The 13315-nt window shown below is 39.7% G+C and overlaps 1 protein-coding gene across 1 annotated transcript in view; it reads right to left on the reverse strand.

The window, feature by feature from the left end:
• Window positions 1–13315, reverse strand: part of PTN (pleiotrophin) — a 68237-nt gene that overhangs the window by 12523 nt on the left and 42399 nt on the right. Inside the window, exons 2-4 of the mRNA XM_088521653.1 lie at window positions 6716–6822; window positions 5016–5189; window positions 3835–3996 (exon numbers count right to left, since the gene is read on the reverse strand). Of these exons, the coding sequence (XP_088377779.1) occupies window positions 3835–3996; window positions 5016–5189; window positions 6716–6821 (442 nt within the window). The 5' untranslated portion in view covers window position 6822. The remainder of the gene's footprint in view (window positions 1–3834; window positions 3997–5015; window positions 5190–6715; window positions 6823–13315) is intronic.

Genomic DNA, 13315 nt, shown 5'->3' on the forward strand with positions numbered 1-13315 from the left:
CTAGTAATGAATACTGACTAGTGATGATGATAAAACAAATTCTTAAGGACTCCTAGATTACCAGGTTATCAGGCAGGCATTGGTTCCTGAGGTTAATGAGTATCTCCCAGTTTAATTTAGGAGCAGCTTATAAAAGTTCCTGTAAAAACAAAATAAACTTCCATTGGAAAAATCTGCAAAACAAAATGCTTTGGGATTTTTCTGCGGACATATATTTCCTTTTGGTTTAACAAAGAACAAACTCTTATGAAAAAAAAAATCTTCTAATGGCTTCACCCTATGAGCAAAGCTACTGCATGGAGCTGTTCATGAACTGGAAACATGGATAAGCCAAGAGGATAGCAGCAGTTATGGATGCCTTCAGTTTATCTGCATTATTCTCTAAGAGTGGAAAATGTGAGGAGGAAACTCAGATTCCAAGCCACAGTACAGAATTGTGTCAGGTGAAATTCGATACACAAGACTTCAATGCACAACACCAGGAGACACAATCCAACTTACCAAGACACCTTCCTGAATTTTTAATTAAATGCGCTAATTCATTTTTAAAAAAATGGTAAGACTCAGGGACAAGAGTGAAAGGCTCAGATAAAGATATCTGCTCCACATGCAGTAGTGATGAAAAGAAAAACATATTTAGTTTAGTGACCATAATAATAATCATATTTAGTTTAATTATATTACACTTAGTGAGTGTAATGATGAATAATAAAGGAAACACTACACTGCTATTTTTCTTTTTCAACACAAATCAGTAGAAGACATGCTTGGAATATTGTGTGTAGTCCAGCCACCTCATCTCAGAAAAAAAAATCAGCTATAATAGAAGGAATTTAAGTAAGTCCAGTAGAGAATACTCTTATCACAGATAAACTGTTATGCAAAAGAATACTTAAAAGTCCAAGGTTTGAGCTTTAAAAGTAGGCAACTAACAGAAAATAACAGAAGACATGCAAAACTACGCTTGACTGGAGAAGCTAAATGGGGAGCCTTTGCTGCCTCTATGTATAATATCAAACCAAAAGAAAAAGCAATGTAATAGGTTACACACACAACCCTAATAAAAAGAATATTTCAAAGCAAAGGGATTTAGTCAGCAAAATCATTAAAAACAACTCTTTAGTTGTTAGAAAAATACACTGGTATTTTTCAGTGAAAAGGACTGAATGTTCTCAGTCAGTTCACATCTACTTTTGGTACACTCAACTTATTTTTGTCAGAGATATATTCAGTGATGTTGCTCTTGAAGAATATACTGGACAAAAACATAACAGTTTAGTGGAGGAGTACATCATTTTAATCAATAAGACCCTCACTACTCTCTCTCCAGAGTAAACAATTGCAACACAGCCACTGCCTTACTATTCTAGGCAATCGCTGTGGGAGCTGACTGCAGTTAATCAGCATTTACAGGTCCAGATGCATAAAAATACAGACCTTATACAACAGTGTGACTCAGGAGAAAAATGTTTCTTCCAAAATAGCTATTGTAGGCTTTTTTCTCTTGTAGTCTTGAGCCACTGATGTGAGGCTAGCCATGAGTGAAGAGGGAGGCAACTATATGCCTGCACTCCACTCCAGGTGATCAAACAATAAACATATTATTCATCACTCTTCAAAGAATTACATTTGGCTCTATTCTAGCTATACATGGAACATGGTTTAATTTTTCCTCTACATTGACCAGATGTGTTTGTGTTTTAGGGGAGACGGGACTAGCCTCCAGTGTGCAATTTTTTTTTTGTCTCAGGAAGAAAACAGAAATACAGATTCTTATTACCACTAACATTTCAGCATTCAGATCTTTAACATGAAGTTCAGCAGGGCACAAAATTTCATAGTAATAATCTCAGTGACCTAATTTCTTATTCTAGCTTCTATTAGTACTGCTAATACACTGTCCCATGTAGCTCCTATGAAGATATACACAGACTCTTCTCATGCAATATGCATGTCTTATCTATAGTGGAAGGCCTCAATAGACTTGCTATGTTTTATTTCCACACATTCTATCCCTACTCCTACTAATGCCAACAGCAGATGAACAAACAGGTGGCGTGCAGGAAGATGCTATAAGATTTCTCACGCAAATTAGAAGAGCAGAATTTCTGCCGAGTGCTTATGATCACAACTGACATTTGTACCTACCTCTCTGTTCACTTTCTTTCAAATCAAATGAAGATTGGTTTCTCATTTAAGTCGCATCACATAACTATGTTTGCTGCAGTCTGACACAGCCCAGGTTTCACAATCCAAATCCAGCTGCAAATCACTCACATTTAGGCCTCAGTTAAAATTACTCCAATTCAGCAAGCTCTACTGAGATGCTGCCTTTAAAACTACAACTTGAAAACTCCTCTGTACCATCCAACAGCACTGCTCTCACAGAATGATCCTGCATCAATGCTCTGCGCTGTCTGCCTCTTCCCTCTTCCTACAGCCACTAACAGAATATACTGATTCAAGAAGAGCCAAACAAGGCAAGCAAAGATAAGGAAACTCCCAATGACACTCAGATATGGAAATTTAATCCAAAAAAAAAAAAAGGGTCCTCTTCCAACCTACTAAACAATAAAAATACAGAGCTCCTCCTGGACTTATCCCCTTTCAGTTTTTCCAGCCCAAAATGAAGATGCTTATTGCTGTCAACTCGGTGAAGTCAGTTGATCTCCGAAAATCTAGTTGCATCCTCTCTGCTTCACAGCTTCCCCTTATCCACGTAGGTTCTAGACTCAGTGGTTATCTGAGTCATATGTAAAGCAGATGGATGAAGCTACGCACAAAGAATACAACCTAATTAGGGGTTTCTCAGATTAGGCCTGCAACCTAATCAGATGTTTTTCAGACAACACAAACAGCATGGGCCATCTAAAAGTACCCCTTAGATTACTGGTGCGCCAAAGTCCACAGCCTGAAAATTGCTAACGCAAAATCCACCTGTCAATCCTAATTAAATATATTTTTTAATTATCAGAATCTTCAAAGCCTGGAATATGCTTAACCTCAGGTGGTTTTCAGCAAACAAATGCTGCAGTAGCATAGCTGATAGCATGCACTTAAAGCATATCTATATTTCAAAAAAAACTCACAATTTCATCTCTCAATAGAAATTATCCTACATACATCACACTACTTCAGCAAATGTGTACATTAAAGCCCTTAATAATTAGAAAGGAAGTAAGGTTGTCCAAGAGAGACCTGGAAACACAAAAGCAGTGACAAGGCCTATACCTGTCTGTATGCTAGGAACTACATTGTCAGCTGCAGTTAAATGAGACACACGCGTTCCCTATTGTGTCATTGTCCCCTCCCAGAAGAGTTTATAACCCAAAGCATGCAGAACGTTCATTCACATACCCTCTTTTCAGTGTTTAGAGAGCCATTTCATCCCTTCCTTACCACCTGCCCAGAAGGAAAGCAGGCCCTTTCAAACAGTCATTCATTATCAAATACAATCTATATGAAAGGTATGTTTATCTTGTAAGAGACATTTTTGCATGCTATTCTTGGTGTGTTCATGTCAGCGAATGAGCTGGGGAAAGCATCTGTACTCTAGTGAGCATCAGCAAACTGGTAGTAGCAGAAGTGGTCTAAGGTTCCAATTAGGGCCCTAATCTTCAGCTCACTCCTGTCTGTCAGCCCGCTGTGACTACACAGCTCAAGAATATTGTCCACCTGACAGCTGGGAGATTAGACACAGAAGTGCAGCACTGAGGAAAGACCAAGAAAGTACAATTTCTTCCACACTGCTAAGTTCCTATTGAAGCATGTGGGACATCACAAATCCAGGGATTTAAATCAACTAGTGTGTACCTGTCAGCAACTGGAATTTACCTTGAGGTTTGGGTTTGGTAAGCTTCCCACAGGGCTTTGAGATTGTGACAGTCTTCTGGCAGTCAGCATTATGCAGAGCTCTCTTTAGGTTCCCAGTCCGAGTCTTCAAGGCAGTATTCAAGTCACATTCTCCCCAGGCCTGGAACTGGTATTTACACTCCGCTGCGAGAAATGAATACATGGCCGTTTTTAAAACAGAATGACTGAGCATGAAACAAGAAAGTTATCCAACAGGAAATCATGCACTACCAATGCTTGTAGACAGAAGGATCATGCAAGCAAAGAAAGCAAGCCCAAGATAAATTTAAAGAGCAGTTACAGGGATAAATTTGCCCCCAAAGAAAAATGCTTTAAAATGGAATTCTCTGAATGCTTTAAAATGGAATTCTCTGAATTGGCACGTATATGGTATTATTATCATATAAAGGAAGACACATGCAACGATGCAATTACAAAATACATAGAAAGAAAAAACAACAGCGGGGTATGTTGTTCACATTCGATACGGCCGACACTCCATTTGCTTGATGTCAAAGGGCAGCAAACAGGACTTAAATAGTTTTAAGAACTTATATGGAGCAATGAATTTGTCAAGTCTGGAAGTGCTGCACTGATTACCTTGATAAGGTCATGATCATGTCAAAGTCCTATAAGCTGTTTGCCAGAGAAAAAGCTAAGTTTTCAAGAGTAATCAGCTATGACTCCTGGACAGACATCTTGTCCAGGACAGGCCTGTCATATCTTTCTGAACCATATGGATGAAGTTCACTAGTTTCATTCATTCCTTTCAGTGCCCACTCCAGTGGCTACCCATGCTCCATGATACAAATCATATATCATAAGGTCACGTAAAGACCATGGTACCCATAGCACAGATTCACACTGTGAGAGAAAAATGATGCTTACAGTGCTGCCTTAAACATGACTGTCCATCAAAGGAGAGCAGGGTAAACATGAGGTTATAGGAAGTCTGTTACACAGACAGTCTGCTACAGTGGTTGCTTGCTCTGAGGAGGCTGCCTTCTCACAGCCTTACACAATATAGTTGCAATTAATTTGAAATAAAAAAAAGTAGGCCCTTCACCAAGACACTTGTCAGAGCTAAACAGAAAATATAGACTTCCTTTTCCAAACTTAGGCTAAAAAAAACTAAGCAAATAGCTTGGGAGAGTGAAGCTTACCTCCAAATTGCTTCTTCCAGTTGCAGGGGATCTTACATTTCTGAGTCTTGGTGGTTTGTTTGCACTCAGCTCCACTGCGAGTGCCTTCACGTGTCCCCAGGCCACAGTCCCCACTAGTGGGCACACAGACACTCCACTGCCATTCCCCACAGTCGGACTTCTTTGCCTTTTTCTCTGGTTGATGCCAAGGAAGAAAATGTGAGCAAGAGAAGAGGTCAGTACCTAGAGCTTATTGAAAAGTTTCCATTCATTAGACTTGCTAAACAGTCATTACACATGAAAGAATAGATAAAGGAGATACTCTTAAAAGAATTTCTTCAAAAGCAAAGGAATTTGCATAGTCCTCACAGGTCTATAGAGACAGGTCAGCCTCCTGGACTTCGCTGCAGTTCAGTCTCACTGTATATTGGGCCACACAGATATTCTGGAGCGGATTCTCATTTTTGAAAGAGGGACTAGTCTCTAGACACCCTCTAAGATCAATGATCAAAACATACAGGAATGCTCACTCAAAAAGGACATTCCTCTATGCTCTAGTACATATAAATATAAATATTTTCATATAAATATTTTCAGTGTCAACTGAAGCCCTACATAATATACACATAAGAATTTATGTGCTGACATCATGCCATCAGAGGATTCAAGCACCTTCAAGGAATAGTATGGATGCAAACTTTTCATTTGCACAGCATGCTAGTCTGTGTCAGACTATAAATTGAACTTCAAAGGAAAGAACAAACTAGATGGAGCATGGTATTTGAATGCAAATTTAGTAAGGTTGCTGATTATCTACATCTAAATGGTCAGAATCTGATCAGAACACCTCTAAATGCTGCAAATATAACAGTTTTGCTGCTCCAGGACAAAAGGAAGGGTCTTCATTTAAATCATTAAATTTACGTTTGATGAGAAAAATTAGCAATGTTATCAAACCTAAGTGTTCAAAAGATCTTAAGCACAAGCAGCTTTAAATAACATGTACGGAATCATTTTTGGTTTTTCCATATTTTGGTTCACATTTTCTCATATCTCCATACAGCCCCAACACTAGAAACATTCTTTTTAATGAGAACACTAATTATAAGGACTCACAGGTCATAATAACCAAGTAGGTAGTTTCTGAATAGTGGGACTTTAAATAAAACACTAAAAGATGTCATCCATAAAAATCATTAAAACTGGGTATGACAGATGTGAATTTTCCACCTCAGGCCTGTCTTACCTATAATGAGGTCTGAGTTCGTCACTGACAGGAAGCAATTACCACTGGATGTCTGGTTGTCTGTCTGAAGCAGAGGCTTGGTTCAATTCTCTGCTGAATGATTTCCACATCACACAGAATTGGTAGCATTTTCATATACGGCACTGAGTGAGCAGCATAACTGCTCCTCTGTGGTTCTCTCTTCAAGCATGAACTCACACCCAGAGCAAATTTAAAGGAAAGCTGACTTGCAATACCTGCTCTTTAATAAACTGAGCAGTTCAGTCTCTGGGGCTGTCTAGTTGGCAGTTTTCATGGAAACTCATTTTTGTTTTCCCACTGAAGGTAGAGTAACATGTTACAGCCACAAATCCCTTCCTTGTAAGTCAAAAGGTTAATGACTGTCTTGAATTTCATGACAAGATCAGAAGCCTTTGACATCTCCCACCCATGCAATCTACCTCCGGGATTAATTTTGGATTACATTGGTCCTTACCTGGTTTCTCTTTTTTGCCAGCCTCAGTGGTGCTCAGAGCGGCCAGAAGGAAAGCGAGCGCCAGAAGGGCAGCTGTGAATACTCGACACTGTTGTTGTGGTTGCATTCTGGGGATTAGCAAAAGAGAGAAAAATGGATTAGTTAGATTGTAAAGTATCTAAAGTATAGCCATAGCATTTTTCAGAGCTGCACTTAAGGGCCACAGGGCACAAGCAGGTTAAATGTACTGTCAACTACTGGCTAAATGGACAATCATTTTAATTAAAAACAGAATACAAAGCTTTTTACCTTTTTTTTCCATTTTAAGCACCAAATACCTAATCTACACTATCGATGCTATGGATGGGCTTTGCCACAGCAAGTTCAATAATTCAGTATTGCTCATTTTGTAGAAACTTGAGAGTGACAAAAGTCTACTGATAGGCCTGGAACTTCTCTCTCTTTGCTTATATCTGGCTGCAATTTACTGTATAAAACTAAACATAACACATACTTTTGTCTTTCTGCTTACCCACTAGTACAAAGTAGGGCATGCTACACAGTCCACGTTGTGAGAGTTCAAGTTTTTGTCAGGCTTATTTGACATCTTAAAAAAAGCTTCTTTTACATACATATATACATACACATACACACACATGTTTTATTTTTACAATCTTAATTGTCATTAGCATGTTGCTGCCTACTTTTTCCTTCCCATTCAATTAGTGTCTATTCCTAATATCAGTTAAGCTAATTGTCTCAAATGCAAAATGGATACACAGACGTGCACACATAGCTAGAGGCTATCCCTAGCATGCTAATGAGGAGGATATGCAATGAAACCAAAATATGAATTTGGGAACTGAATATGCAACTATAAAAAGGAATTAAAAGTACTTGTTGGGCTATGAAGGATCAGTAACTAGCCAGTTACGGAATATCATTCACATCTAGCAGAATTAAGTGGGTTACATAAACATTTCGCCTTCACTTTGCTATAATTTTCATTGCCTCATCTAGGCTCCCTGAAAGCAGGGCCATAACAAGAGAACAGGTTACAGCTGAGCAACCTCCTGTTTCCCAGAGACGCCTCTCAAGTCTGCAGCAGGGTACAAAGATGATGGACCAGAGACTAACTGGATGGAAGGTTATTCCCCAGGATCTACACCATGGATGTCAGGGCACAGAAGAAGCTGTCAAGGGCACTAGCCATTAAGATGCCCTTAAAGACTCAACAAAACTGGTACTACAAAGAGGTTAAAGTAACTTGAGCTCATTTTGCTGAGCACAGCAAATCTAGTGAAGACGTAATCCTCACCATGAACACTGAGCACAATGCATTTGAAATCTAATTTGGCACTTTTCAGTATCTCCTGCTGGCAACCATCTTGTTCCAAAGCAACATCATTGTAATGGGACAACAGGAGAGAAATTCCAAATGTCAGAGATTTTTAAGTGTTCAACTTGAATATGATGCTAGAAACCAGATGAAAAATTTTGTAAGTAGGCTTATTTAATAAAGAACATTTATACACAGCAAGAGACTTAGCATTCAAATATCTGAATAGCTGTCATCAGCATCAGTGGTTTGCTTCAAAAGCAATTCTGTCATTAAAAAAAGCCACTAGGGTTTTCAAGGCCATTCTGAACTCAACCAGAGCCTGGAGCTGGAGCATACATGAACCCCGCACAAGCTTTGGGCTGTTTTTTTCTCCCTTCTGCTAAGTTTCTATTCATAGTCTCATATCCTTTACAGAAAATGAAATGATATTAGACCAAAAAATATGCAACCTGCTTCTTCATTAGCTTACATTGCAGGCTGGTTCTCTACAGCTAAACATAGTTACAATACTTTTAGCATATCAGCCTTCTCTTGAGCCCTTTTCCTTTGGAGCAGCTTTGCCATCTGTAGCAGTGCACCTCATCTCATGCCCCATTTCCACCATAATTTATCTTCTTACTTCTCTCTTCCGAACTATTACCTAGCACTCCTTGGTTGAAGGAGCATGAACAGCTGGCATGGAAATACATACAGAAAGAGAGCTGCCGTAATCACTTCCATAATCTGAGAGACCGCCCCAGAGTGTGGGCTGGGAACGTTGGGACCTGACACAAGGCTGTACCGGTGGGTTTGCTGCACAGCAAATGAGTATGTGTAGGAGAAGCACCATGATGGTTTAAAGCTCCCCTCTGAATTGCTGCTATCAGCCCCAGGGAACTGGGATGTGGTGAACTGCACCCTGTGCTGTTAGTAGTCTCAGGGAGATGTGCATCATTGCCTCCAGGAAAGCTGCCTAATAGAGAGATGAGCAAAATCCAAAGGCAAATCCGTACAATCGATGCTATTTTCCCTGAAAGAAAAGCAGGAAAAATATCTATTTTGAGTAACAAATTCTCTAAAAGCCCTATGGACAAACAAAGAAACAAAAAAAATCATGCAGCCTCAGTATAGCACCAAGCTTCTTTCCAGAAGTACTTTTGTTATTAAGTGTAAACAAGTGAAAAGACATCAAATACAGGATGCCTTGCTTTTTGCAAAGGCATTGAATACAGGATGCCTTGCTTCTCACTATACAAACATCTGGAAAGCAATATAACAGATGCAACTACAGAATATTAAATAATTGTTTTGTACATGATAGCTCAGGAAGGGCAGGTGCTCCCAGGAAATCAAAAGCATCACTATCCCCTGTATTCAGTATCTATCTAAATAACAGATATTTTTGAGAAAGCTGTAAAATCACACCTTTAATAATAAATTAATAATTTGAGTTCAATCTTTAGTTTTCTTTGTAAATATTTCAGCTGGCCATGAAGAGGATGGATAAAAAGAAAAACTTCTCAACATGGGCTTGTTTTTAAAAACAAAGCCCAATAAAAAATAGCCTTTCATTTTTCCCCAAACTTGAAGGTGACATTTTTCCCTTCTTGTTCAAATCTATGATAACACTTCCAGTTCAACCTTTGCTTTTAATTCCAGTTCACCATTGATTTAAAGTACTGCCAAAAATTTTAACTGAAAATAAGAAGTAGGTATTTCGTAGCATGCAAAAGGAATGCTGCTTTGATGTTTTTGATTTTTGTAATGAGTTTTTCCACATAACTCCGTCGTAAGAACCAGATACTGTGTCAAGATACTGTTTCTAAAATGCTGTATGACACCCACTGAACATAGCAAGACAGAGGCATTTAAAGAAATGGCAGTGGTATTTACAATCAAGAGAAAAGGAAGAGTCACAAACAAAAAAAGGAAAGACAAGAGACATCTGGGATGGGAAAAGCTGCAGTAAACAAGAGAGAAAAGGTAAAGAGAGAGAGAAAAGTGGGTTTAAAATAATTCAAACAATTGAGATAGGGCAAGATCAAAAGAGGAGTGTAGGTATGAGAAAATACAGCTAAAATCATGAAAAGGGCACCAAAACAAGAAGGAGGGAAGACAGGAAGAGTTAATGAGAGTTAAACACTAAAAAAAGACAGTGTTACAAAAACATGAAGTGTGTAATGAGGTGAGGACTGAAGCACAGCTGAAATGTACTGTAGCAAGTGGCAAAAAAATTGAGGCGCAGGAATTACTTCAATCTAACAGTTGATTTCACAATCAATCTCTGTTAGCTAGCAAAAATGAAAGGAAAATGAAAAATTGGGAGGCGATCAGAGATTGGATGAGTTCATCAGCCGTCCGTGCGCGAGCTCAGTCGTACACTGAGCTCCAGAGAGTCAGACCCCAGGCACACTCTGTCTGCAGCTTAAAGGGCCTTTGGAGCTGAGCTCGAGTCTCCCACTCCAAATCCTGCAATACCTCCTGACCCTATTGTACAGTCACTTCTATCCCTCGTGAAACTCTTCATTAAATTCCTCATTCTCTGTATTAAATGCAACAACACTTCAACAAAATACCTATTCCAGGGACTGCAGAATAGAGCTCCCAAATCCACTAAGGACCAATCTGCATGCACACAGCGCAGCACTGTCCCATGCACACACATCCTCTTGGACCCAGAAATATGACAGATGTTCATACAGTGTCACTTCTGACCTAAAGAGCCCCAAAGGTTTATCACCTCCAACACCAGGCCCTATAGACATGGCTTGCTGTCTCCAAACTAGCATCATGGAGTGCTCCCAGTGCATTTCTTACACCTTTGCATCTCAGTGCAAGCCAGATTCACTCTATCTGTGCTCATGCAGTAAACACATGCAGTTTATGCACTTCCTTGAGTTATTTTCTTCATCTGTTGCAATCTGAATTATGACCCCCTTGAACGCAAGCCTCCGTAACAATATGCACAATTCTGGATGAAGTTCCATCCATGAGCACCAGTGTCAATTTTTCCCAGCCCTACGGAAGCTGGTGTATGCAGCACACCCTAGGATCACCAGCTGCCTTTTGCAGGTGCCTTTTTTTCCTCCCCTGTTAGTGATTATTACTCACAAGCCCTTTTCTTCATCTCTTCTTTCCAAATCAATTGGCAAGGTCCCAGCCCATAGGGTTGTTTTCTTACTCCATGTGATTATCAACTTGTTCCACTCTGAGCTATTAGGTTTTGTCACATTATCTACTTAAAAGTCATCCTCATCCTCAGCTCATGCAGTATAATATGCCAAATATCTCTCTAGTTCTAGTGTTGAAACTCTGTAACAGAGTTCGTACCGAGTTTGCACCATCTCTGGATGGAGGCTTGCCAGATTATTGTCTGAACTTCTCTTGACCTACGTACAGCTTTGTTTCATTTGGTTTAGCTGTAACAGCAAATTTGCCAACCGACCAGGTAGCTATGGCCAACGCATTTCACTTTTGTTTATCTCTGAATACCACCCACGTTTTATGACTCTAACCTAACAACGCAGCACAGAGAAATACAGGCCTGGTGCCTCAGCAGAGGCCTTGGGAAGCTGCCGCACGGGATGCCGCTTAGACGCAAACAGGCACGAGATGACTTCGGATGGGACACGCGCGTGACGACGGAGATCCCACGGCTATAAACAACTCAGCAACGGACAGTTAAAGAAACGCAGACCTGGGGCTGGACAAAACCGGTCACAGGCGTGACAAAGAGAACAAAGAGCAAGTATCCAAAATATGGAAAAGGCGCCATATATAGTAAGCTCACTGAGCAGCAGATCAGCAAAGAGAGAGCAAGGCATAGAAACACATTAACAAACATAAAACTGACCCCAAGCGGCTCCTAGAGTGAGGAAGAAGAAACCATCAGCACAAACATACTGCTTTCCCAACGGAGGACTCCAGATGCTAACGACGGGCCTTAACACTCCCACCACCACCACGAGTGTGAGACCACCAAGCTCAGCACCCAGCGAGCTGAGGCAGGGCGCGCAGAACGTCAGGAAAAGCAGTGCAGACTAAGAGCGTGTCTAACCATTTTAACTGTATCGTTACTGCGGCTTCTTCTGCCTAGCTGAATTCTTTCCGTAATCATCTGGATTAATAACAATTCTTATATTAGACTGTTAAGATTTCCTTTGCACTACCAACAAAATCTTGACTTTACACAAAATTTATATTGAAAATCAGGTTTCAAGCAAGCTAGTTTGCTGGTTAGATCAGTCTCCTTCCAGTAAGTACACAAAGTTTAATGAAACTTAACATTTACTTTCAATTCTTAAATTATTCTTATTCAAAACATGCTCCATTTCAGAGTCATCAAGGGCAGACTAACACATCTGCAGTTACCTGGATTAGTTTCTTTCCACTTTCTTCAACATAAATATTTGCTAGGCTCCAGTCACACAGCACCAGAAAGTATTGGATGTGTAATTAACAATATTTCTTAATGAATGTGAAATGGCATGTGCTATTTTTACAGTATTCTGGCATGGAAATGCAGTTTTCTGTGTAGAAGTTGGGAGCTGAACACTATCTGGAGCTGTGATAGCTGCAGAAACTTCTGCTTCCCTTGTTTTCTGTCTCCTTAGCCATCGGATAAAAGATGCTGTGTTTTCTGCTATCGCTCTTATTGAAAACTGAGGCAAATAATCACAGTTTTGGAGCCAGGCCTGTTAAACATCCAAACTGTAATCTCCCACTGCAAAGTGTTCCCCCCCTTTGCATATGTACACCCACACATACTTTGAAAGACTAAAAAAAGTTATTTATATTTGCTTTCAATTTCCCTTGCAAGATTTAAATTAGCTTAGTTTTAGGAAAGTTGCAAAGCAATTTGCCATTTCTGGATTTTCAAGACACTTACTTAAGTGATCACTATCATTTTTTAAAATTCCTGTGGGCTCCTGAAAGTACTTTAAGGGGTTGATCCACAGCTCCGTTTTCAGCTCATCTGGGGAGGTATCTTTTTTCTCCCCTCGCCCCCTTTTTTTTCTTGAGGACACAGATCTCAAGCTGTTTTTTCATCTTTGATAAATTCTAATATAGCGTCAACTTATCATAGTCCTATGTGGCAAGTACTGAAGAAATCATGCCCTCAAATACCTACTCTATATTATTATTATTTGTCCTCTGTATAAAACTGGAGAGATATACCTTTCTGTAAGGGATCATTATGATATCTTCCTCATGCATAAGATCACAGGACTTCTACTTAAATCCACATCTAACTCTGGGCTGATACAAACTTCTCCAACTTCTGCAAAGTAGTTTTGAGT

Source organism: Tinamus guttatus, unplaced genomic scaffold, assembly GCF_059628265.1.
Source record: "Tinamus guttatus ecotype Peru unplaced genomic scaffold, ASM5962826v1 Tinamus_guttatus_pri_ptg000125l, whole genome shotgun sequence".
Taxonomy (NCBI): domain Eukaryota; kingdom Metazoa; phylum Chordata; class Aves; order Tinamiformes; family Tinamidae; genus Tinamus; species Tinamus guttatus.